The following is a 22,420-nucleotide window of genomic DNA, read 5'->3' as shown; positions in this document are numbered from 1 at the left end:
TGTTTTAAGTGCCAAAAAAAGTTTGTGTGAGTGGGTGAAATAGGCTACAGGGAAACACTTCATTGAGAGCGCCAAGTTGAATGAGGCTGTGGATTCTTAAAACCTTGTCAGGGTGCTTTTAGGAAAATGGCAGTGTCTGTGAAGAGTAAGAACTGTGATAAACATTTAAATAGCTTACTTTAGAGTAGGAGACAGAAGATACTTGGAGAATTTCATTCATTTGGTACTAGAGAGATGAAGTTTTTAAAGAAGGGGAGGGAATAGGAGGAGGGGGAAAAATGCTGTAAATTTCACGTAACTGGTTTTCCTGCTACCATCTTTTTTATTTCTTTAAACAAAAGCATTAATTGGAACTCAGGAAGGAGTCTTTCTCTTTCTTAGAGACTTGGCATTTTATTTTTGGCTGAGACTGAAAGCTATTGTTGCCTAAGTTGACGCTAAACTGGCAAATCTATGAACTGAAGCCAGTATTGTTACTTGGATCTAAAATTGTAAGGACATTTGGTTGTTTTAGAATAAAAGTTGAGCATATAGTTTACCTTAAGGGCAGAGTTATACTCTAAAGATTATTTGCACAGGCTCACAGATGAAAACGTTTCTTAGATTATTGACACGTGACATTTGAAGTAGCATGCTGATGGAAAGGAATAATAATGGCAAATGACGATGAGTATGTCAAATGATTGTACAATAGACATGATCTTCACCCACAGGCTCACTGCTTTTTGGCAAAGAGCAGAGCTTTCCTACAGTGGCAGCTAACTTTACAAGGAATAAAGTTTCCAGTGAAGACTGATTTTGAAAAATCCTTTTATTGTGGTTTTAGGGAATGAACTGTTTCAGTGACAGATAAGACTGGGCTTAGTTACGTCTGGTATCAGTTTGACTTAGAATTTCATTTTAATGCATGTTATGAGAGTAGTACAAACCCGCAGGCATCTAGCTCAACTTACAACTGATTTATATTGAAATTGGGAATTTAAAAATCAATCTAAACAAAAGCAGTGCCTACAGAGCAGGTTATTCTGATTTAAGTATAGCAGTTTGCTAAGGCTTGCTTGCCCACAAGGCTTGCTTTCTGTTAACTAATATTCTATGTGCATTTTTGGCTACTGACAGGGAAGGAGATCCACTTTGTCCGCCTTCTGGGCAGAAGGAAGTTCTTTTGGAGAACTTGGTGGATCTGCCGAGGAATAGAGAGAGAAGTAACAAAAAGTGGTATTTTCATATGGCAGCTGGAAATTCAGCATGTTAAGGGACTTGGAGATACCTTTGGATAGAACTGATTTCAAGATATGAATTAGCAAGGACATCCTTCAGCCCCAACTGGTGAACTTTGCAGGCTTTCCTGTCCTGTTCAGGAGTTGTCGTGTCTATAAATTACCTAATTTAACTAAGTATTGGCTGTAATGTCTGAAAAAAAATTGGATGAAATCTGGTAAAGGGGCAGGTGAGAAGGTGCTGCCTAGTCTTTAGTGTTCAGAAATTGTAGTAGCAGTGGGTAGCTGGGACTGGTGTTAATGCTTTTCCATTTCATCTTTTCTGTGAGCTGTTACTTCTAATTATTTACAACCCTAAATGTAAGTCTCTCCATGCTTCCATGGGATCATGGAAGGATAATGCTACAGTAGTGCACAACACAAGACAGTTCAGGTGAAATATTTAAATTCACTCTCATCAACTTACTGTGTTGTGTTACTGTTCCTCGAGTTACCATTGTCTCTGAAAGTGAGGTGACTCCCAAACAAAAATGACAGGGGGTGAGTGCTAGCAAGGGAGCTGTTGGGGTAGGGTAATCTGAAGAATTCTTTGAACGCTGGTTGATAAATACAGTATAATCCATGTTTATATAATTGTGTGGTAGCAGTTATAATAACTATACCCATAGTGTAGGTGTATGCATCTCACTTAAGATATCCCTTAATTCTTTTGTCTGTGGTTATATAGTCATATATAATTGTATCTGATCCTCACAACAGATCTGTGAGCTAAGGAAGTACATCCCTGGAATGCATTTGGGGAACAGATATACAAGGAAAATTCTTCCTTAAATGGACTTGAAAACAAGTCTTTTCCCACCATTCTTTTTTTTTTTTTAAATGGTATTTATTTCCAAACTGGACTGAATGAAGGTACAGTATAGGTGTTAGACCTGTGCTAGTTTTAAGCCCTATCTTTTTATGTTCATAGCAAATCCAGCATCAGGCCATTGGCAAGGGGAGATTGCTTAGCAGTGTTGTTCCATCAGCAGGGAAGCCCCAGCTGCCCAGGAGGACAGGGCAAGAACAGAGTTAGTCAAACCCGAGAGACGTGGGAGGATAGAGAAACCCTAGACCAGGAGTGAAAACAAATGGACCAGAGGACGAAGGGAATAAACTGTCTGGATATTGAGAAATTGCTTACTATTCTTCTTCAGTAAATTCACACTTAAAAAAAAAATAATAAAAAAAAATAATGAGGGGAGTAACTGCTTTAGAATACCAGTATAGGCAAAACTAGACTGCTCAGTGGTTAACTGAGTGCTGTGTCATTTGATTTCTGAGTCATGTTGTTATACCAGTCCCACACAAAGGGAAACTTTTTGACTGTATGTCAAAATCTTCCTTATAAAATCTGAATTTTCAAACAGTCACTAAAACCACTTGTTAAATTTGTTGAGGGGCTTTAGATTAAGATGTTTTGATTATGAATTCTTTCAGGACATTGTACTAAGAAGTTGAGTAGAGTTTGAGCTAGCAGGTTTTTACAGGAAGCAAGAAGTGGCCATTCTACCAGATGGTTTGTTTGCAAATAATCGCTGCCTATCTGATGTAGGATTGAGTGGAGAGGAAGAAGTTGTTGCTGATGATGTTTGTCATGACAAGATAAAACAGACTTCACAGGAGAAGAGGAAGAAGGAAACTTACTTCAGGGTAGCAAAATCAGCAATTAGGTTTTAACAATCTTGTCCATCTTGGGTTTTGAAACTTTGACTCAGTCAAGGGGTGTAGCCGCTGCCATGTTCTGGTGTGTACTGTCTCCTCTTCAGTTACCCAGCACTTCACTTCCACAGGCAGGTGCTAAGAAAAACTAACCCTTACACAGCATTTTGCTCTGTCAGGATTGGAGTCTTTGTTTCTGTGGCTTGTTCCGTCTTAAAAGACAATGCAGAGATGGTCCTAACTCAGCCTAATCAATATTCTGCAGGGTTTTTTTGCTACTTTTCTTAGCTGTAGGAAATCAGTCCAAATTCAAAGAGTCAAGAGTTGCCTAAGTAAGTGTCTTGACCACCATTAAGCTGTGGAGTATGTTATTGTTCTTATTCTGCTGAAGATTTTATTTTCTCATAGTTGCCTTTTCTCAGCACAGTGAACAGGACAGACCAGTTCTTGGGTAAGTTGCTTTTCTGGTATGAGGCAGATGGAAATTTTTCTCCTAGCTTTGCTGGTTCATGTTGGAAAACCATAGCTGAGAGGGTTGAACAAACCTGTCACTTACTTATATGTGTTGGGTTTCTGGGAGGTGGGATGCATGAATTTATTGAAATGCGTTTTGTAGAACATTATTCACAGGAAGAAAACCTTGGTATCGCAGACCTCGACCAAGCAGACGCTGCTTCTCTGGCTCAGTGAAGTTATGGTTATTGCAGGAATGTGCCAGCCAGAGAGAAGATGTCATTTAAAGCCCATGGCCTGAAGGTATATTTACCTGGGAGGATGGGGAGCAGAATTTCAGTCTTTGCTTTGACCTGGCTGAAAGCTGGTGATTAAGATGTTCATTTCCCATATTTCTTGCAGATATGTCCCTTTTTCTGGGGCTACAGATGCTTGTTTGCTTGCTTGCTCTCTAAAGTTGATAGTTGTATCTGAGAGGAGGCTTGCAGGGTAAATTCATACGTTAATCCAGAGGTTTTCTTCCTGGCCTGTCATGTGGAAAAATGAATGTGTTTGGGCTTACTTTCTAGGTTTTTGGCTACAGCTGGGAATGTCTGTGTTTACAGCAGGCCATTTTCCTGTTACAGCTGCCCTTCTTTTGGCTAACTTCCTTCTTAGCCCAGTAGTTTTGTCACTGACCTGACTCAGGAGAAATATGTTCATAGCTGACAGGTTTCTGGCTATTTGTGGAGTCATTTTGCCCCCCAAATGTCCTACTTTGTATTAGGTCCTTATGCTGGAGGAGAGGTTTCATCCTGGCACGTTAGCCCCGTTGTGAATGCAAGGGAGCAAACTGCAGTTGCACTACTGGGGAGGTCAGCAGGCATTTCTTGTTCTCTGCAGTGTCCTTCATTTTCTGCCTGCCTTGCTTTAGCCCAGTCAGCCACCGTGTAGGTCAGAGCAGGAGGCCATCAGGAGACGGAGCGGTTGCTTCAAAGCCTTGTGCACTGTCATGGTTTCAATCGAGTGCAGATGACTGATGCTCTGGATTCTGCTGTCCTACAGCTTGCAGCAAGTACTGGGTCCTTAAGGTCCCACATTTGCTGCAAATAGAGCTAACCATCGAGCTGTCACTTGTACAGCTAACTCACTGCCTTTTCTGTTAGCTAATCCAAAGCGGAAACTACAACAGAAGATAATTCTCCAGAGCTGGTGAGCCCCTATAAGCACAACTAGTGAATCTGTCATCACTTGCTGTGTAAGAATCCGAAGTTAGCCTGGAGCATTGTTCTTTTATGTAACAGAGGGGAAATGGCTCTGGTCCAGGCGATCCAGAAGCCTGAGGAGCCAGACCATCCTGTGGTGTTGGCCTGATGAGCTGTAAATAATCCTGGCTCAACTGCCCTGTTCTGTGTCTTTGCCCTCTGCTGTTTTTCCATGAGGGGAGGGGGAAGCACGCGTGTTTCCCAGCTGCTAGGGGATCTCCTGGGTTTAGGAACGGGGCTACCTGTACCATGATCCGTGCACAACTGTCTCTGGCGCACGCGTGGGATGAAGTATGGAGGGAGAGAGTGGGTTTATGAATGCTTGTACAGAAGTGTCTGGGTAATTAACTCAGCCGTTAGGTAGGAGCATTTAAATCCTTAAAGACATTTTTTTGTGGGAAATACAGGGTAATCATCTCCTCAGGCATGCAAGACAGACATGGTTAAAGGCTGACTTCTGCCTAAATTGCACATCAGGAATTTAGGTGTCCTTTTTGAGTCTCAACTGGAATAATTTATTTAGTATCACAAGGATTTAAGCCTGGTCTTACTGCCAGGGTAACACCATCATCAGTAGGCCGTTTTTACCAGCTCATCTGTCCCCACTGACAAGCTGGTGTGGTACAGTGAGGGCCCAGGTCGCTTTGCTCTTTTGGTCCCACCGGAACAAATGCCAGTTAGTGGCGGGAGCAGGAGCGGACGCTGACCCAGGCCACAGAGGGTGTTCCAGGATAGCGTGGTTACTGTTTCAGGTGCTCTCCTGGGAGCATCCTAAGCGCTGTGTATTAGTCAACCTTTCCCATAGCTGCTATATGTGAAAGGTCTTCGATCTATGAATGAACCCAACACACGGTGCTTGCTCACTGTATGTTAATGGCAGAGATGTTATTTTTAGCTCCTGAATTCTTTTTCTCCTTCACTATTAGAGCTGAAAGACCTTTTGCCCTTAAGACAGGCAAATACATAGTGTGTTTATTTGGGACAACATAAGGTTAACACATCTATTGGGAACAGTTATTTTTTTTCAAAATGAGTAAAAGTGGCTTTTTAAATAGCCATTAAAAGATCTAAATCAAGTAACTATGTTTTAAGTTTTAAAAAGAACTGTTATCTTTGGACCGTGTAATTTACAGAACTCGCTGCAATAATCCTTGATTTAGAACAATTACTGCACTAAAGTACTTGCTTTTTTCCCCTTTAAAAACAAAACCAAACCCCAAACCAAAAACCAGACAGGTTTCCAGCAAAGGCTGGGATAACTGACTGGAATGGAAACACAGCCAAGTCTTGCAAAACTCCAGTATACAGTTGCTGTTCTCCTCTATGTCTTTTATCTTGCCATCTGAGCGCATTCCCTTGCCTGGTCACTTGTTTTGCTTTTTATTTTTTTTTGTTTGGTTGGTTTTTTTGGTTTGTTTTTTGTTGGGTTTTTTTTTTTTTAAGGTAATCATCAGTTGCTAGAAATAAGTATTTTAAGAACTAATACACTGGTTACATTCTTACAATTGTGTGCAGCGCATGCTGGTTTAAAAGGAAGCTGTTTTATGACATTTTTAATTATGAAATTTCTTATGCAACAGAGTTTAAGGGTCAGTTATAAACACGCCAATAACTAGGCTTCCTTAGGCAGTAACTTACCTTTGTCATTTCTTGTAGTTCGAGCTTGACTCAGTCCGGTCTCGCACCAAACAGGATTGAGGAGCTAGAATACAAGGTACGCTGATTCGATGTACAGTTTGTAACATTTCTTTTGCAGTGGTGCTCACAAACCATTGGCTTAGTTTATCTATAGCTGGAGTGGGTTTTTTTTCCTTTTGAAGTCCTTTAGTAGAGGTCAGGCAACTGTGTCTGTTTTTCAGAGCTGTGGACTATCAGTCCCTGAACAAAAGGTGTCAGACAAGTTGCTGGTAGGGTTTGGGGCCTGAAAGACTCAACTGCCTGCGTTTCCAGTTTTGAAGCATGCAGAGGAGCTGCTTGCTATTGCAGGAACATCCCACTGGCACCACTGGCAGTAGGGAGGTCATGCCAGCTCTCTGGATCTGACACCATGAAACTGGGCCCTCCACAGCTGATGCTGCAGCCAGCTCTGGTCCCAGAGTGAAGGATAATTTATACAGCTATAAGAAATTTAACTGTAGGCTCCCACCCCTTGTGTGGGCACGAACTGCATCCAGAAAGAAGGGAATCCATATTCCTAATTATCAGCTTATAACCACTGCTGTGTTCACCAAGGTTTTAGTAGGAAACTGAAGACGGAGGGAGGCATCACAGACCCCGCTACTTTCATGTGGGCCAAACCTAACCGAGAAGCATAACAGAGCACCAAGCCTGCCCATTCCTTACTCCTGGTATGAAAACAAGAGACGACTTCTCTCTTTAGGAAGAAGAAGTAAGTCATCTTCCACAATGATGTGACTTCAGGTGAGCAAACAGACACGCTGCATTTCCTCTAAGAGAAGACTGAGCCACAAGTATTTAGCCTTAAATGTAACTGTGCCTTCCTGGGCTTGCTCCTACCTTTGAGGGATTCTGGTGCAAGCTAGCCTCATTATTTTTTTTAAGCCAGACAACTGACTTTAGTTTTATTACAAAGCTTTTATTAAAAAACAAATGCTCAGCACATTAACTCAAACTGGAATGACAAAAAAAAAAATCGGTTGACAGTATTTTTGGCAAAGGCTGTGCCTTACTATTTTAAAAAATGGGTACATCAATGCTCATTTCAACACTGGCATAAAATCCCACTAACAGGCTAACAAAAACAGATACAAATACAGAACAATTGAAGTAATAATTCAAGTGCTGGGCTTTTTACAAGGAGAAGGGGAATGGGTGAGAAGGAGAACTCACTGCAGTCAGATTTGCTGGATGTATTGCTATGTTTACAGAGTAGATGATGCAAGACTAAGGTGTCTACTGACCAGCTGATGTTGTTACATGTATTTAGTTCTATAGGACACTGTATTATATAGACTGAGAGGCCACTATTTGTTACAAATAGTTTAACAAAAAAGCCACCTTTTTTTCCATACAGGCTTTTCCTCTGGCAGAAAAAAAAAAAAAAAAGAAAACCCCCTTTTATTTAAAAAGTATTTCAGATTTCTGACACTTGTTTAAAAGCTCATACCTAGTAAAATATACACCAATGAAATTACAAACTAAAAGTTAAAATATAAAAGCATTCAAGTTTCTTAAAAAAGCTAAAACCAAAATTGATCCTGTCGCACCATTAAATAAAAAGAAGGTTGAGTGTGTCATCCTGGTCCAGGCAAATTCCATTCCTCGATGTGCTGTATGGGGCAGCTGTGGTCTACGTTATTCTGCTGGCTGAAGCAGGCAGAGACAGCCATGCTACTTTGTTTGCTGACTCGATATGGACACAGATGAGACGGGAGCTTAAGAGTGCAAGGCAGAGGTGGAGTGAAGACAAAAGCTGCTCTGCTGACCCAGGAGCTTATTTGCTCTATTTATATCAGGGCTGGACCTCGTGATAGTGAAGGATTTTGGCAGTGATTGTCTTTATGATTCAGTGTCTCTAGCAGTGACATCAGGGTGAATGACATCCTAGACAGACTCCTTGGGGGTGGTCTGTGTGGATGAAGGACACACCTAGGGTTTAACAAGCTTCCATCTCCAGAAGGGGTCCTGGTGTCGCCGCCTTTGCTTTGCAAGTTGAGAAAGCATTTCTTTTCCCACCTAGAGGGAGGGGGGAGGAGAGAGAGAGAGAGAGAATGTGTGTGATAAAGACTATATGAAGCCTTTATTATTTTTTTTTTAATCCTTCAAAGTAGCTGGTGATGGGTCACTGTAACTCTATGACACAACTGTGTTAACGGAATGTGCATCTGCAATATCAAACAAGTGCAGCACATTGCTACTTGCTCTTGCTTGAAGTTTGCAAGAATATTTATGGAGAGTGCTTTAGACTAAACAGATGTCCACACCAACTAGAAAGGTGGGTTTTTAAGCTATTTAGACATTCAGCATATCACAGAAGTAATTCCCTTTTGTAGTGGATTTCATTTATCTACAACATTTGACCTAGATATCTGTTACAAAACTAAACATCCTCAGGCTTTGGTACTATGGTGGTTGAGGTCAATTAAACCTCCACTTCAGAGCCTCAAACTCTGCTCCCTGCAGAAATGAAGAAATGCTGTCTTCTGCAAGCAGCTGGGTAGAGGAATGTGGTGGGTGAGGCTTGTGTGAACACTGACCCTACCATGCGTCCACATGCCTAGGTAGGAATTGTTCTGCTCTTCAGCAGGGTAGGGAACACCTTCCTGTTGAGTAAGAGCCACAGGCTTCTTTCCTAGCCATAAAGTTCACTAGGATCTTGGAAGGATTTACATCCTTATAACTTGTGAAAAGGCCAACATTGCAAGCCTTGTAGGTACTGCTGATCCAGAGAGGAACAGTTCTTCATCACTAGGCCTCTGGGTTACATCAGCTGACTTACACAATTGCTAACTCAACCATCACCCCTGCCCTTCTGACCCAGACAACTGGGTTCTAACAGGGACTCCACCCAAAGCCTGTCTAATGAGTCAGGCATTTTTCCACAGACGGACACATGCTCTCCAGTAATGGTCCCAGGATTATCAGTATCTCAAAAAAATCTGCATTAACCTCCAGGCCTCCAGGTACTACACAGCTGCCAAGCAAGTAGAGGGTTCAATGACCGGAGCTTTTCAGAATGACCAAAATTAGCACAGGAATGCAGTTCAGTGGAAAGAGTGAGTGAATTTTCACCAGAAGCAGCACAAAATGCTTAGTCACATGAAGAAGATACGCTGCCAGCACCTTGAATCAGCAAGGCAAGACAGAACAAGTTTATAAAGAAGTGGCTTAAACCACAAGTCAAACTTCTGTTAGAATAATCATAATAGATAGACTGCTTGAGCCTGTAAGAACCAAAAGCAGAATTAATCAGCAAGTATTACAGCAGCAGTATTTAAAGCAGGGCCGTTTATAACTGGGTACCCATGTCCCATCTGCTGCACCTTCCATGTAAGCCATGACAACACAAAGCATTCTGCCTGCACTGGTTGAGTACAGCTCCTGAATAAAGAGTTACACAGGCCAATATACTCTAGGGGAGAAAGCCTCCAAAACTGACTACAGGCCCTTTGATTTTAGTGAGTGCAAGCCGAGGCCCCAGAATTTTACTAAACAAGCTGACGCCTCATCAGAGGCTGCCCACCTGGCCATTGTTTTAGTGGAAAGGGAAGCTGCGGACACTGAAGGAGTTCAGCTGCAGACTAAGTACAGTAGAAAGGACAAGCACAGATTTATATCAGACTGGCTGGTATAGCTTTAATTTGAAGGATGCTCTTCCCTCTCCCAATTACCACCATTCCTGACACATAATGAATAATTTTCACCTGCTGCTGGTAGCCACAGAAGGACATACAAAGGCACTGCAGCCTCCTGAACAGCACAGCTGAAAGTCCACTGGAAAACCAGCGGTTTCAACAGAGGTGGTCTGTATTGACTAATTCAGTTCCTATTTCCTCATAAAACCAGCCCAAGTCCCAACTAAAAAAAGCCTTCTGAGCTTCCTGCCTTTTTTTTTTTTAAATATATAAAGTAGCACAGTGCTCTGTAACACGTGCGGATCAAAGAGCTGTGAAGGCCTCTACCTTTCCAAGGAGCACGAAAGAGGCCAAGCAAACAGCAGAGGAACACTGGGGAGAGCACCCTGCAGCTTTATATTTATTTTGTGCCTTTTCATCCCGGATTTTCAAAGGTTTGGTCCAGGTTGCTCTTCCTGGGAAGGTTTTCCTCTCAGTCTTACATGAAAACATTCAGCTTCCTGTTGAGGAATGGCCTTGAGGCGCCAGGCCAGTAGTTCACAGCAGTCTGATACAAGCGCTGTGATTCAGAGCTACTCCCCATTAGCAGCCAGGAATGTCTACTCCACCGAAGGAAATGAAATGCTCTTCTGTTGAGATGGTTCCCTGCCTCCTCCCCCCTTCCCTTACCAGCAAGCTGTCTTTGAAGTCAGGAGGTTAAAATAACGGCCGTGGCCTTGCTCTGGCCCTCAGCGTTCTCAAGCAGCGGCCATGGCTGCTTTCTCAGCCCCTCGCTCCAGCAGGGACCCTGCGGAACCTACTGCAGCTCTGCAAGGGGACAGGCACGGTGAAGCCCCAAGTATTTTTATTTCTGAACAAATACTGCAGTACGGCAAATTACACAGTAGCTGCCCTGAAAACAGCATCTAGAACCCAGCCTCTCCCCAGCTGCACATTAAGGCTACATGCTGGAAATTGCTCCTGCTGCTGATAAACCAAGTCATACCTAAAAAATACAAGTGATGATGGTGTTGCCTTACAGATATAAAACAGGTCAAATCAGGATTCTTTTCAAGAAACCGCAGGCATGTGCTAAGGAGACTGAAGACTTCCCACATCTAAGGCTTCACTGGGGGGCTGTAGCTGAAGTCTCGCCAAGCGAGGCATGCCCTAGCAAAGCCCAATCCACAAGTGAAGTCGGTGCAATCAAAGACTGCAATTACAGCTCCCTGGCTGTGGTTAGGCTTCAAAGAAAGTGCTGCAAGTCACATTTTACATATGTGAAGTCTTGAGCCTGAGCCACAATAGGAGGCACTGTCTGTGCCATTTGCAGCATACGTCTGACTGCAGGAGGGAGGGGGGGGGGGGACTGAGTAGGGGGGAACACCTCCAGAAAGAAACAAATAAAATTCAACAATAATTCGGTGTAAAAGAAAAAGCCCTCCTACTGAAGTGATAAAACTGTATTTAAGGAATCACTACAGTAAAACCGAAGCCTCCTAACAAGCCTGGTCTTAGTGGCTGAGGGCAAGAACATCGCAGGGGGATGAGAATTCCTCCCCACACTTGGGAATGAGGTGGATGGAAGGGTGGGTCCGCAAGGGTCTTGTGCTCCTCCTCTAGGCCTTTAACTCATCTGCATTTTTCTAGAACAAGGGAGAGGATTACACGGCTTACAGAAGAAAGTCAAGAGCGTCTGGGTCAGTACAGGAGTAAGTACAGAGTAAAAGAGATAGCTAGCCCTTCACAGAAAGCAGGAGAAAGTGAGAGTTTTAAACCAGGTGCCCTTTTTTTCTACACCTTCCTCCACCATAGGTTGTTTTTATACAGTTGTAAGAAGAGACAAGACTACATATAACAGCAGTTATATGTATTTAAAAAAAAAAAAAAGTGAAGTCTCTAAACCTGGCTTTTAATCCAGTACTTCAAACGAACTCCAGGACCCGGCAGCTGAAACTGTCATTTTCTTTTGAAGTCCAAAATGAACATGTTCAAGTTACTGCCAGGGTTTATCCAATACTCCAGAAACTTGGGTATGCAAAACCAGGTCGTTATTTATCAGAAAGGTTCGTGCTGTTTGTGAAGCCCCTTTTTATTTTCTTTAGAGGCAGAGCTGGAGAGAGTTTGAGGCGCAACAGATAGATGCCGGCACTGCAGTCTGCTCCTCTTCCTGCCCAGCTGTGCCATGGTTTGTGGGTTAGCCTAAACCAGATCCTTGAAACGTTCAGGGCAAACAAAAACAAACACTCCGCAACCTTTGTTGTTTCTAAAAAAAATTAAATAAAACAAAAACCCCCAACAAAAACCCCACCATCTCCCAATAAAACCCCAATCGTTTTAGTAATCCAGTTTGCTGCAGGGTCCCACAAGCTGCTACAGCACATGGATGGAGAGAGCTACAGGAGACAGGAAAAAGCCCTCCCTGCAAGAGCTGGATACCAGCAGGCAGCAGAGGAAACCTTTTAAACTGCCTTTGTTGCCAAAGAACTTACATAAAATTGTACCCTAAAACTGTAACAGATACTGCTATGTTGAAGGTATGTCACCAGCAAGTTTTCCTGGAGTTTGGTGTGTGTCCGTCCCGTTCCCCCCCCCCGTTAGCCTCAGCCCATCGCTGGTAACTGTGAATCGAGACTCCGTAACAAATGACCCACTGGTGGTTCAGGTGTGCTGAACTATCTACCCCTGAAAATCTCTCTCCACTGATTACAGGTGGAGTCTGTCGTCCTAACTTCTGTCCTCTTAGTCTGGCCTAAGCTACATGGGTTAAGTGAGCAGCAGAAATACCTCCCCCGCCTCCCCCAGTCAGAGACCCCTTCCAGAGCAGGATGGTGTCAGCATGGGAAACGCCCAGGTATTTTAAGGCTCCCGCTTTGTGTGGCTTAAGTTAGTGATGCCAAAGCAGGTGTGGCTCTTATCAAAGGCCCCCAGTGTAGGCAGCATGAAACTAGAAGCTCTATCACTGCGCTACAATCTTCAGAATGATCCTACTGGAAGACCCAGGACATGCTTTTCCTGTTAAGGGTGGAAGAGGAGAGAGGTTCCATATTTGTAATAAAAACAACTACCTCTAGACAGCTGTCTCTAGCAGCTTGTTAAAGTGGAATAATATACTAAAAGTGATCTGCAAGGGAGGAAGAAATAGGCTTCTCCCCTTTTTGTATCTTTGTGGCATACAGTAAATATTCAGAAGACTATTTTTTTAATCATTTCTTCTATAGCCCAAGAGCTGTGAAGAAAGATGCATCAGTTCTAGGGGCACTGAAACTGCTGCTTCAGTTTTCACCTGCTGTAACACAAAAAGACTTGAGGTACTGGTAAAGTAGTAAGTGAAGATTCTTTCAAAAGAAAGAAATAACATAGGTAAATTTTCCTCTGTAGAACATCTTTTCTGCCACAATTAAACACAGGGTAGAATTTACACTGTACTCTTGAAAGACCATCTCAACATTTACATCTTCCAATACATGCATTCATTTAAATAGTTGCCTTCATGCAACCAAAGGTAAGTCAGATGTAACCTGAATACCTTCTTGAGCTTCATCAACTCTTCTACACACAGGCATCCGCAAAGCAACACTACCAGTGTAAGACAGCAGTATGCAGAAACCATGACAGAATTCAAACACATCAGCTTCACTTTGATGCAATTAATTTACCTCAGCAGAAAATCTCTACTGGTCTGAAACACACAAGCTCCTGTTATGTACCTCAAGAGACCCAACTATTCATCAAAACATGGTCTTGCCTAGTATCAAGGCAAATGCACACACCGTAAAACTAATTATATGTAGTTATTTTGGCAATTAACATTTTACTTTGTGCAATTTCATGTATCCTTGAGATGAAGGGTAGAGGGCTCTCAAAACTCCCGAGTTTAATTCTGATGCAACTTAATGAAGAAACATGTGTCTTACTTTTGCAATGAGGAAGCGACTTCAGAAATTATCTGTCTCTGTTCAGTTGAGCCTCCTCAGTTCTCTTACCCCCTGACCTCACTCTACTGATGCCTGTGACAAGAACACAAATTCAGTGATACAGTCACTGGTACCATTTCCCTCAGTTGCATCTAACCCTGTTCACACGCTACGCCCCAGTGCCAGCGACACCTTCACAGCACAAATGCTTCCAACATTTGCTCTTGCCACTGGAACCAACAGCAGAAAGCTGGTGTCCTGAAAGGTCAGGCTAAAACCCATGCTAACTGGCTGCCAGTCTCATGTTTAACTGGCTAGACCGCGGTGCTTCAGCTGGCCCTGCTGTGAGCTTCCTTCCTTGTACAGCTTTCCAATCTGCACACTTTCAAAACTGTTTATACGGTAAGAGTCTTAACGAGTGGGTAAAGGATCAGAGATCTGAAAGATGACTTGCATAAAAAGTCTTAAAGTAGAAGATTAAGGAACTGACTAGTATGAGAGGGTTGGCTCTATTAGTAGTGACTTTTGCAACATCACATTTAGGCTTTTCGGTTCTGTTTTGTTGTTTTTGTCTTCAGGATGGCTAGTTTTGCATTCATGTGTATCAGAAAACCTCTTCAATCCAACAAAAATCTCTAAAAGTCAGAAACAAAAAGTGCTAGAGCTTGCTAAGCTTTGACAGAATTGCATTTGAATACAAGTCTGTTGAAATTAGAGGACAGATTTCACCCAAGCTTAGTCACCAGAAACAAATGAGAAACACTTTGACGACGTCATACCAACTTGCTTTCTAGCTGTTCAGAAATATGGTATCCATTTCTCATTTTAATTTTTTTTAATGTAAATATTCTAAAAAATGAAAATGCAATACAGGCCTGAGATGAACACTAAATGCTGAGGTTTTCTTCCAACTGAGAGTGAAACCACATTTCAAAATCTTACGTTTTCTTTATAAAACAGTTCGTTTCTACAGAATTTTTCTCACAACCTTAGAATTATCAATCTGGTGAGACTGAGTTTACTCAATCCACTAAAATATACCGTTTTCCTCCAGAGAAGAATGGCGCACCAGCCATCAACTCTCTGTCCCCACCCTATCCCACAGGAAAAGTTAGAACAATAGTCATCCCAGTGTTCCTTCATTCTAGCCCAAGCTGCCTACTGCTAACACCTCAGAAGTGAAACAATACGGGGTTGTTCTAATCCCTTGTAAATGTGGCCGAGTTCAAACTTGATTAGGCATCTCTAATTTTGCAGCAGCATCTGCAACTTTGAGCATCTCCGGCAAAATAAACATTCACCTACTGAATTACCTACTTCTGCCCTTTGTCAGTTTCAGTTTAAAACCTGAAATGCTGAAGGAGGACTTCACAGCTGACCACGCTGCACCCGTTTTGTAAAAAAATTTTCTTGTTTCTCTAACGCCGTATCTATGCTGTCGGTCTAGTTGAAAGTGTTCTGCGGCCTTTTTATTTAGAAAGCCTATGCTTGGCTCCTACCCTGACTTACCCTTATCCCTCCCATAGTCTCTTACTGCACCCGAGACAGCATTTATACCCTTCCTTCCTTCCCTCCTGCCCTTCACGAGGGTCCTGCGCCAAGCTGGTAAACGGGGAGCTCGCTCTGCCCCACCGCAGGGCTCCCAGCAGGTGTCAGTGCCCTGCTGTACCTGCTGCTCAGGCAGGAGGCGGCCGCCTCTTCGGCACCTTCGCTCCTCTGAAGTTTTTCTTTAAGTCAGGGAGCCTGAAAGAGAGAGGAGGTTTTCTGTCTTTCACCCCAGCAAGATTAATGTCAGGTCAGAATTAAGTTGCAGGAGGGGATCTGTCTGAGGGCTGGACTCCTTGTCTTTGGAAATTACTGTGCCGATTTGAAAAGGGCCAAAGTTAACCGAAGTATTCAACGATATCAATGTTTCAATCCAGCAAATTCTCTCCTGTTCGTTCTGCCCCTCTTGCCTTGCCACCGTGCATAGGTAAAACAGGGAACAGGGAAACATGGGTCACGTAGGAAACAATTTTTAAAGCAAGCGGGGACACATCTCTGCACCACCACCACCCCCTTCCCCAAATTCTCACCCACGCTATCTTCTGCACAAATCCCCCAGAAGCTGTTTAAAGCTGCTGAGCAGACAAGGGGCATGGAAAGGGGTGGAGCATTTTCAGCTACTCCAGCAGCAACTTCAAGAGCACTGGACAACCCAGGTTGGAAAACATGTCCCTCAAAGCAAGGTACCACATCCTCTTTGCACCTCCTTTCTAGGATGCTGGCCAGAAACCCATGGTCAATCATGACCACAGTCATCAGACAGCCCTTTTCCACAGTATTCTGGCTGTAAATAGGTCCACTTCATAGTCTGCTTTCACAGCCTCACTCCATTTTATTTCCAGGTAATAAGGAAAAGATAACCCAGTCATAAATTGTTTATATTTAATATAAATTTGTATAAATTTCTTATAGCACTATCCCAACAACACTTCTGCACCAAAATTTGGCTCTCATTTCCATATGGGAAGTTTGAAATATTACAGATAATTCGTTGTTTAAAGAGTGTTAATCTGATCCTTTTAAGTGCTTCTGATTGTAAATCAGTATTAGTCAAGTTTTCTCATTTTTGAAAGCTTTGCTAATCTAAATGCTAATTGTCATGGAATTTTTGAAAGCCACAAATACACTTCTCACAGGTTTTCAAATGTCTGTTAAGCTCCTCTGTCACTCTTTTTAGCCCCCGAAGATATGCCAAAACACAATGTTGAATTATGTAGCTTGTGAGGACTTCCCAGTTGCATCCTGCCACATGTCACAAATGGTGTGCCTTTTACAATTACTGTACGTAGCAAGTCATAAGTTAACTACTTCCATGTTATGGAACAATCAGGAGGATTTTTTGTAGTACCCTTCTACTTCCTTGCTGATTTGAGATGCTAAAAAGCAGCATTTTCCCCCCTCTACAAGTCAAGTTGGATAGGAAATGGGGAATCTCCATTTCCAACACAGAATTGCTCCCATTTACAAGTCTTCTAGAAGGCTGTGCTTAAAGTAACAAGAAAACACCCACCTTTCTGAAAGGTACTCAACAATCTCTATGTTGTCCTTAATCTTGGCTTTCCTCATTTCCCCTTCCCTCCTGGCCTCTCCCAAACTCATTTTTAGCATTATCAGGTCTTATGCCACTCTCGGTTGATTTCAAAAGGAGAAAATAAACACGAGTTATTTCTTCAACAAATAAAAGTTATTTCAAACATCGGTGTTGGGCCATGTCAACTGAAAACAAAATCCTGCTTGGGGACAGTTCCACAACTCTTAAAGAATGGCAACATGCTTTGGAGTACCCCAGGATAATTTAGCAAAGATTGGAGCATCAGGTCACAGTATTCCTAAAGCACTCTAATATTAAAATATTTTGCAAACCAGTCATTCAGCAGGCTGGAGGAGATCATGGAACTTGGCTAAATCCTAAGCAGTGAAGCTAGAAGAAACCTGCTGCTGCGTACAACCCTGGGAAGAGGGGCCACTTAACACTACCACCTTAACTTCACCGGTCAAATGATGTCCAAGCCAAAAACGCAGGTTTGGGGTCCACCTTAAAAATCAGTTATGAGCTAATTTAAGTGTTCATGGACAAAAAAAAACACCCACAACCCAACAACAAACCCAACCATAAAAAAAACCCCACACCCAAAACTTTCACAGTATCTTAAATCATTTCTGTTTTCGCGTCTCTTCCGTTACTTTCCTCTGAACATCCCACCACACAACCCTCCCACCATTTCATCCTTCTCACTTACATCACTGTAATTACAGCCCTGGCTGATCTCCTTTGTGCTGATCTCGAGATTCTTTCTTTGGTCTTGCCACCTACTCATTTCTGATTCTTCTCAGATAACAGAACGCTTGTCTCCTTCCCAGACCTCCCACCCTCCTTCCCCCTCTTCCTTGCACCATCCCTACGAGTAAGAAAGCTAGTGTTTTCCTGTCTTCAAGAGCTCTTTGCGGCACTCACTGAAAGGCATTCCCAAACTTATTATCTCCATCCAGTAAAGACTACAACAGCTCTGCTGTGGGCCTGGTAAGATATTACGCTTGTGGGCAAAACATTTGTTGGATTAGGCTTGCAAAGGGCAAGAGTCTTAACCTTCAGAAGTTTACTTTGAAGTCTGGCTGATTCAGGTTCCCTAAATCATTTTGTGCATTTACTTCCAGCTAGAGCACATCTGTACGTCTGCAGTGGGGAGCTTTCCCTCGGCACACGATGTTTAGTGAGGCTGCCTACATGCACGTATATGGAGTCAACAGCACACTCCCTCTCCAGAGGAAGAAGATACCTACTGTCCTCATACTCCGTCATACAAATTGCGTGAGGACAGAGACAGCTATTGCCAACAGTTTCCACACTGTTGCAAAGCTTAAGGGGAAGAAAGGCAGGGGTGTAGAGATAAAAGGGAAAGACAGAAAACCCACATACTCAGAACATTAATCCTTTACTACGGAAATGCAGAGAAGCTCCAACAAAACAGTTCAGTGTAGGCAAGGCACTCATCCTTAGATTGCAAGGCATCCAACAAACCAAATATCCCTCAGTTTTCAAACCGTCACTTGAACTTGAGTTGTATTCCGATCCCAATCAAGTGCTCTAAGTCAATTCAGATAAAATTATGCATGTTCTGCTTACTAGGTTCTGTGTTAACTTGAGAGGGAAAAAAACAGTAGTCGTGGACCTGGGCAACTAAGCTGAAATACCAATTCTAAAACTCAACGTTAAAACACTTGCTTTTATTTTTTTTTTTAATAATAGATATAATACTTACAGCAGTCACTGTAACTAATGATACTTTACAGCTACATTTGTTGTGTAGGCTAAAGAACCCAAATACTGCAATCCACATTTAAAATCAGCATTACTCAGGCACATTGCGAAGGGCAAGACTGTCTGCTTGCCTGAAAACCTTTTGCTTATCAGGAAGAAACAAAAGAGCATGCATTTTGCCTTTTCATGTTAAAAAAAACCAAAACAAACAAAACCAACAACGAACAACCCAAAGTCTTAGATCCAACAGAGTTTAGACTAACCAGGACAATGGCATAACTACAGGCTGATGACTGCCACACTGCACAGAGCAAACTCAGATTTGGCTTCCTCTGGCTGCAAGTCCAAGCAGAGCAGAGGGCCAAAGGAGGCCAGGCTGCTTTGCTGACCACTCTGAGTGCCAAGGCGATCACACGACCAAACGAGGCAGAGGGAGAGGCGATAAAGAGACAGTTTTTGTTACAATGTATAGGTGTCTTTAGAACGTAGGAGGGGGGTTTGCATGGTTGCTGGAATTCTCATGGATCTCCTGAGAGCAGTCTGGGTTAATTAAGACAGTGTAGAACAACTACTGTATCAAATGAATACCATTCCTACTAGAAAATGTATTGCAGTGAGAAGAAGAGAAGGCCCAGCCTTCCAACACCAACACTGAGAAATTAGGATCTCACTGTGGTCCTGTGTGCACTCAGGAGCAGACTAGATGTTGTTACTGGATATGTGGGATCACTAGTCATTCCATCTTTAGTGCAGATGATATGATATGATAAAAGAAAAAACACACAACGGAAATATAACAACAAAACCAACCCGTACCACACATGAAATACCACTGTACAGTTGAGAAATTCTGGATACAACTATACAGCCCCATCTTTTAGCAGATTTTTTGTTAGTATACAGGTGAATACATTTTTAAAAAGTGTACCCAGCCAGCCAGCATCTAAAAGATGTCAGCACATAAAACGTACTCTGAAGCCAGCATCTAACCTGCTCTTATGAACTGTGACAGTCTGCTGGCTGGGAGGGTTTGCACTGCTTAATAAACCCATCCCTGTGCTTCACAGGCAGACTTGCAGCGAGTCAGTGAGGTATGGTCAATTTGAAAATATTAAGGTTGAGAAGTGAAATGGTGAACACCTAATAGATAGCCGGTATAAAAACCATCAGTAGTCAAAGTAACATTAGCTTTGGGATATGATAACTTCTGCAATTTTTGCTAAATTCATATTATTGCATAAAATTTATAAGAAAGCTTATTTTACAATTCAGTTTTATCATCAGGAAAGCTTTAGAGATGTTCTTACCATGCTTCAGATGTAGGCAGCTGTCATTCTGGGGCCTGTACCTGTAGAAGATTGTTTTCCTTTAACAAATTTCTTTACAGACTTTTTCCACATTCCAAATAAGTTTGTTTGCTACAATATTACATGGATTTTTTGGTGTGTTTTTGGTTTAGTAGTTTGGGTTTTTTATGGTTCTTATACCAGCCATTTTTATTGTGGAAAACAGGGTGCTTCTTTGTATATATTTTACAGGCAAAGAGGAGACCTCACTGATGCTTTTAGCCAACCTACTAGGCAGCTGTTAGTGTACACAGAAACACAAAATACAGCAATAAAAATACAGTGGCTACAAAAAGGTCAGTGTAAAGTTTCTCGTGTCCAATAATCCCACAGTATTTGAGAACAGTTAAATCTAAGGATGATACAGCGCTGGCTGAGGAGAAAAGCAAAAGGTAAAGCAGGACAGTGACTGCAGCAATGCAGAAGTTCAGCCAAAGATGTTGATGCCATCAGGACTGCGGCACATCAAGGCATAAGGGAAAGGAGACACGTATTGTGTGCACTTTCACAAGCTTGGATTCAAAGTGAAGTATCTTAAAACATCCATCAGAAGCAAGTGTTAGAGAAAAGCATGTAAAAATTAAATAGCACAAGCCCTGGTTTCTAAAATACACCTGAGGTGAATGGTAAGTAAGAGTTGGCCATGGCCTACCTGATGCTGATTCCTGCAACTTTTCTCTCTTCCTCTTCTTTTTCTTCCCCTAAAAAACAGGAAATTTCACCATACCATTGCATGTGTAGAGCTTTTCTTGGTCACTCCCCCACCACACAGCATAGAAACGAAAGCCATTTGGACACTGAGAAAGCATTTAGGAAAAAACCCAATTGGTTTCAGGGTAGCTAAAACCTTTTCTAACCCACTTGCAACTGTTTCAGTGGTAACAAGGTTTGCCCTCAACATCTATGGAGAAATATGCACGAGCAATACACATTTTTATATCCACATGGAATTACAATTTCTGGCAGTTTTTCAACTAACCCTGGCAGCCGCAAGCATCTAAAAGACTTCTCACGCTTAATAATCTGATGACACATATGTTGATATCATAATTTATGGCTCTTACAAGAGCTCTTCACACATTCAGATACTTACACTGTCATACATGGCAACAGCAGACAGGGTGTTGAAAGTACCCAGGATGACCATGACTTGCCCCCAGGGTGCACACCAGCCAACTAAAACTGTTCTGATAACGCTGGTACCTTAACAAAAGCCAAGTCTCATATGGCTGTGCCTGGTCTGGAGAACGTGCTGTACAATAAGCAAATAGCAGGCTGCAGTACAGCAGAGCACCCTTAACGCGACCAAGGTGCAGGGCAGAAGAGGACGTCTGGCAGCTGTCTGCCTTGGACACCACACTGGCACCAGCATGCCAGCACAGGCTCATTGCGCCAACCCACACACACAACCTTCTCCCGCACCCCCATCTATGGAAAAGGCCAGAGCTCCTCATTCACACAGTCTTTCAGGAAACAAAAGGTCAGTTTATACCCACAATTTTAAACCTCGGTCATTTTGCATCGCCCTAATTACTGCTTTGATATTCCTCCATATGACTTCTCTTTATTGTCCTACATTGTCAGTCAAAACTTTTTTTCTTGTATGTTTGGGGGGAAAAAAAAAAAAAAAAAGGCATATCTGTTTATATTTTAAAGAAGCCTTCAAGGTGCCAGGACAGGCTCTAACAGATGAGCTCTAGCAAAGGCGAACCTTGGTGCAGACGCTGTAAGCGGGACTGCAGCCTGCTGTCCATCCTTCTGCCCGCAGCCAGGGGCCACCCCACACACACAGCTGGCAGCCACCAACACATGTCCTGGTACAGACCGTGCCACGCACAGTGGCCACAGACTGGAAGGGCTGAGGTGGAGGGGCACATCGTGCCATAAGCTAGCTCTGAAGGTGACAGGACGGAAAGCAAGTGATGCGAGAAACCACCTCAAACCACCGCAGTGCTCACGGATGGACAGCAAGCAAGGGCTCCAAATACAGGCTACACTGAAGCTACAGCAGATGAATTTGTCTCAAGCCCGCTGACAGTCTGGGTCTGCCCAACTCAGGCTGACAGCAGGGCTGGGCAATGCCTTGTGAGCGAGCTCCCGAAGATGGGACCAAGGCTAGAAGTTGGAAAGCAGATTTCAAGGGCTCTTGGAAACTCGCAGTGATATGCTTTAGGCACCGAGGCAATACTTCTTCACAGAGGAAAGTGCATTAGCGCAGATGTTAACATGCAAAAATCACAGGAGGAAAACTATGGTTTATTCTCTATGGCAGGCTGACTTCAAGTGCTAAAACATTCTGAAAGCTGATCTGAGATCCATCTATGAGATACCAGAAGCAGAGGAGCAGAAGGAAAAGGCTGGGCTGGAAACTAATTGTCAGCATTGCCAAATGAAGCAGTTTCTGACAACTCCAGCACACACAGACACCACCACGTTATGAA

At 42.8% G+C, this 22,420-nt stretch overlaps 1 protein-coding gene and 1 long non-coding RNA gene across 7 annotated transcripts in view; one reads left to right on the top strand and one right to left on the bottom strand.

Annotated features, from left to right (window-relative positions):
* Positions 1 to 6,202: 6,202 nt before the first annotated feature.
* LOC129783912 (uncharacterized) lies at positions 6,203 to 7,689 on the top strand. The gene is made up of 2 exons (XR_008746013.1): positions 6,203 to 6,332; positions 6,851 to 7,689. It is a non-coding gene; the product is annotated as an uncharacterized LOC129783912 (long non-coding RNA).
* The window catches only part of LEF1 (lymphoid enhancer binding factor 1), a 71,437-nt gene continuing 56,215 nt past the window's right edge, over positions 7,199 to 22,420 (bottom strand). For 4 of the 6 annotated variants that reach the window (XM_055797143.1, XM_055797144.1, XM_055797142.1 and 1 more), the window contains 2 exons: positions 20,632 to 20,680; positions 7,199 to 8,314 (listed from right to left, as the gene is read on the bottom strand). In XM_055797143.1, the coding sequence (XP_055653118.1) occupies positions 8,235 to 8,314; positions 20,632 to 20,680 (129 nt within the window). In that variant the 3' untranslated portion in view covers positions 7,199 to 8,234. Of the gene's footprint in view, positions 8,315 to 19,940; positions 19,982 to 20,631; positions 20,681 to 22,420 lie in introns of all 6 variants that reach the window. The other 2 variants (XM_055797145.1, XM_055797147.1) reach the window with 1 other exon arrangement.

This window comes from Falco peregrinus, chromosome 2, assembly GCF_023634155.1.
Source record: "Falco peregrinus isolate bFalPer1 chromosome 2, bFalPer1.pri, whole genome shotgun sequence".
Classification (NCBI taxonomy): Eukaryota; Metazoa; Chordata; class Aves; order Falconiformes; family Falconidae; genus Falco; species Falco peregrinus.
Note: the sequence above shows the minus strand (reverse complement) of the source record. Positions and strands in the feature narration are given on the sequence as shown.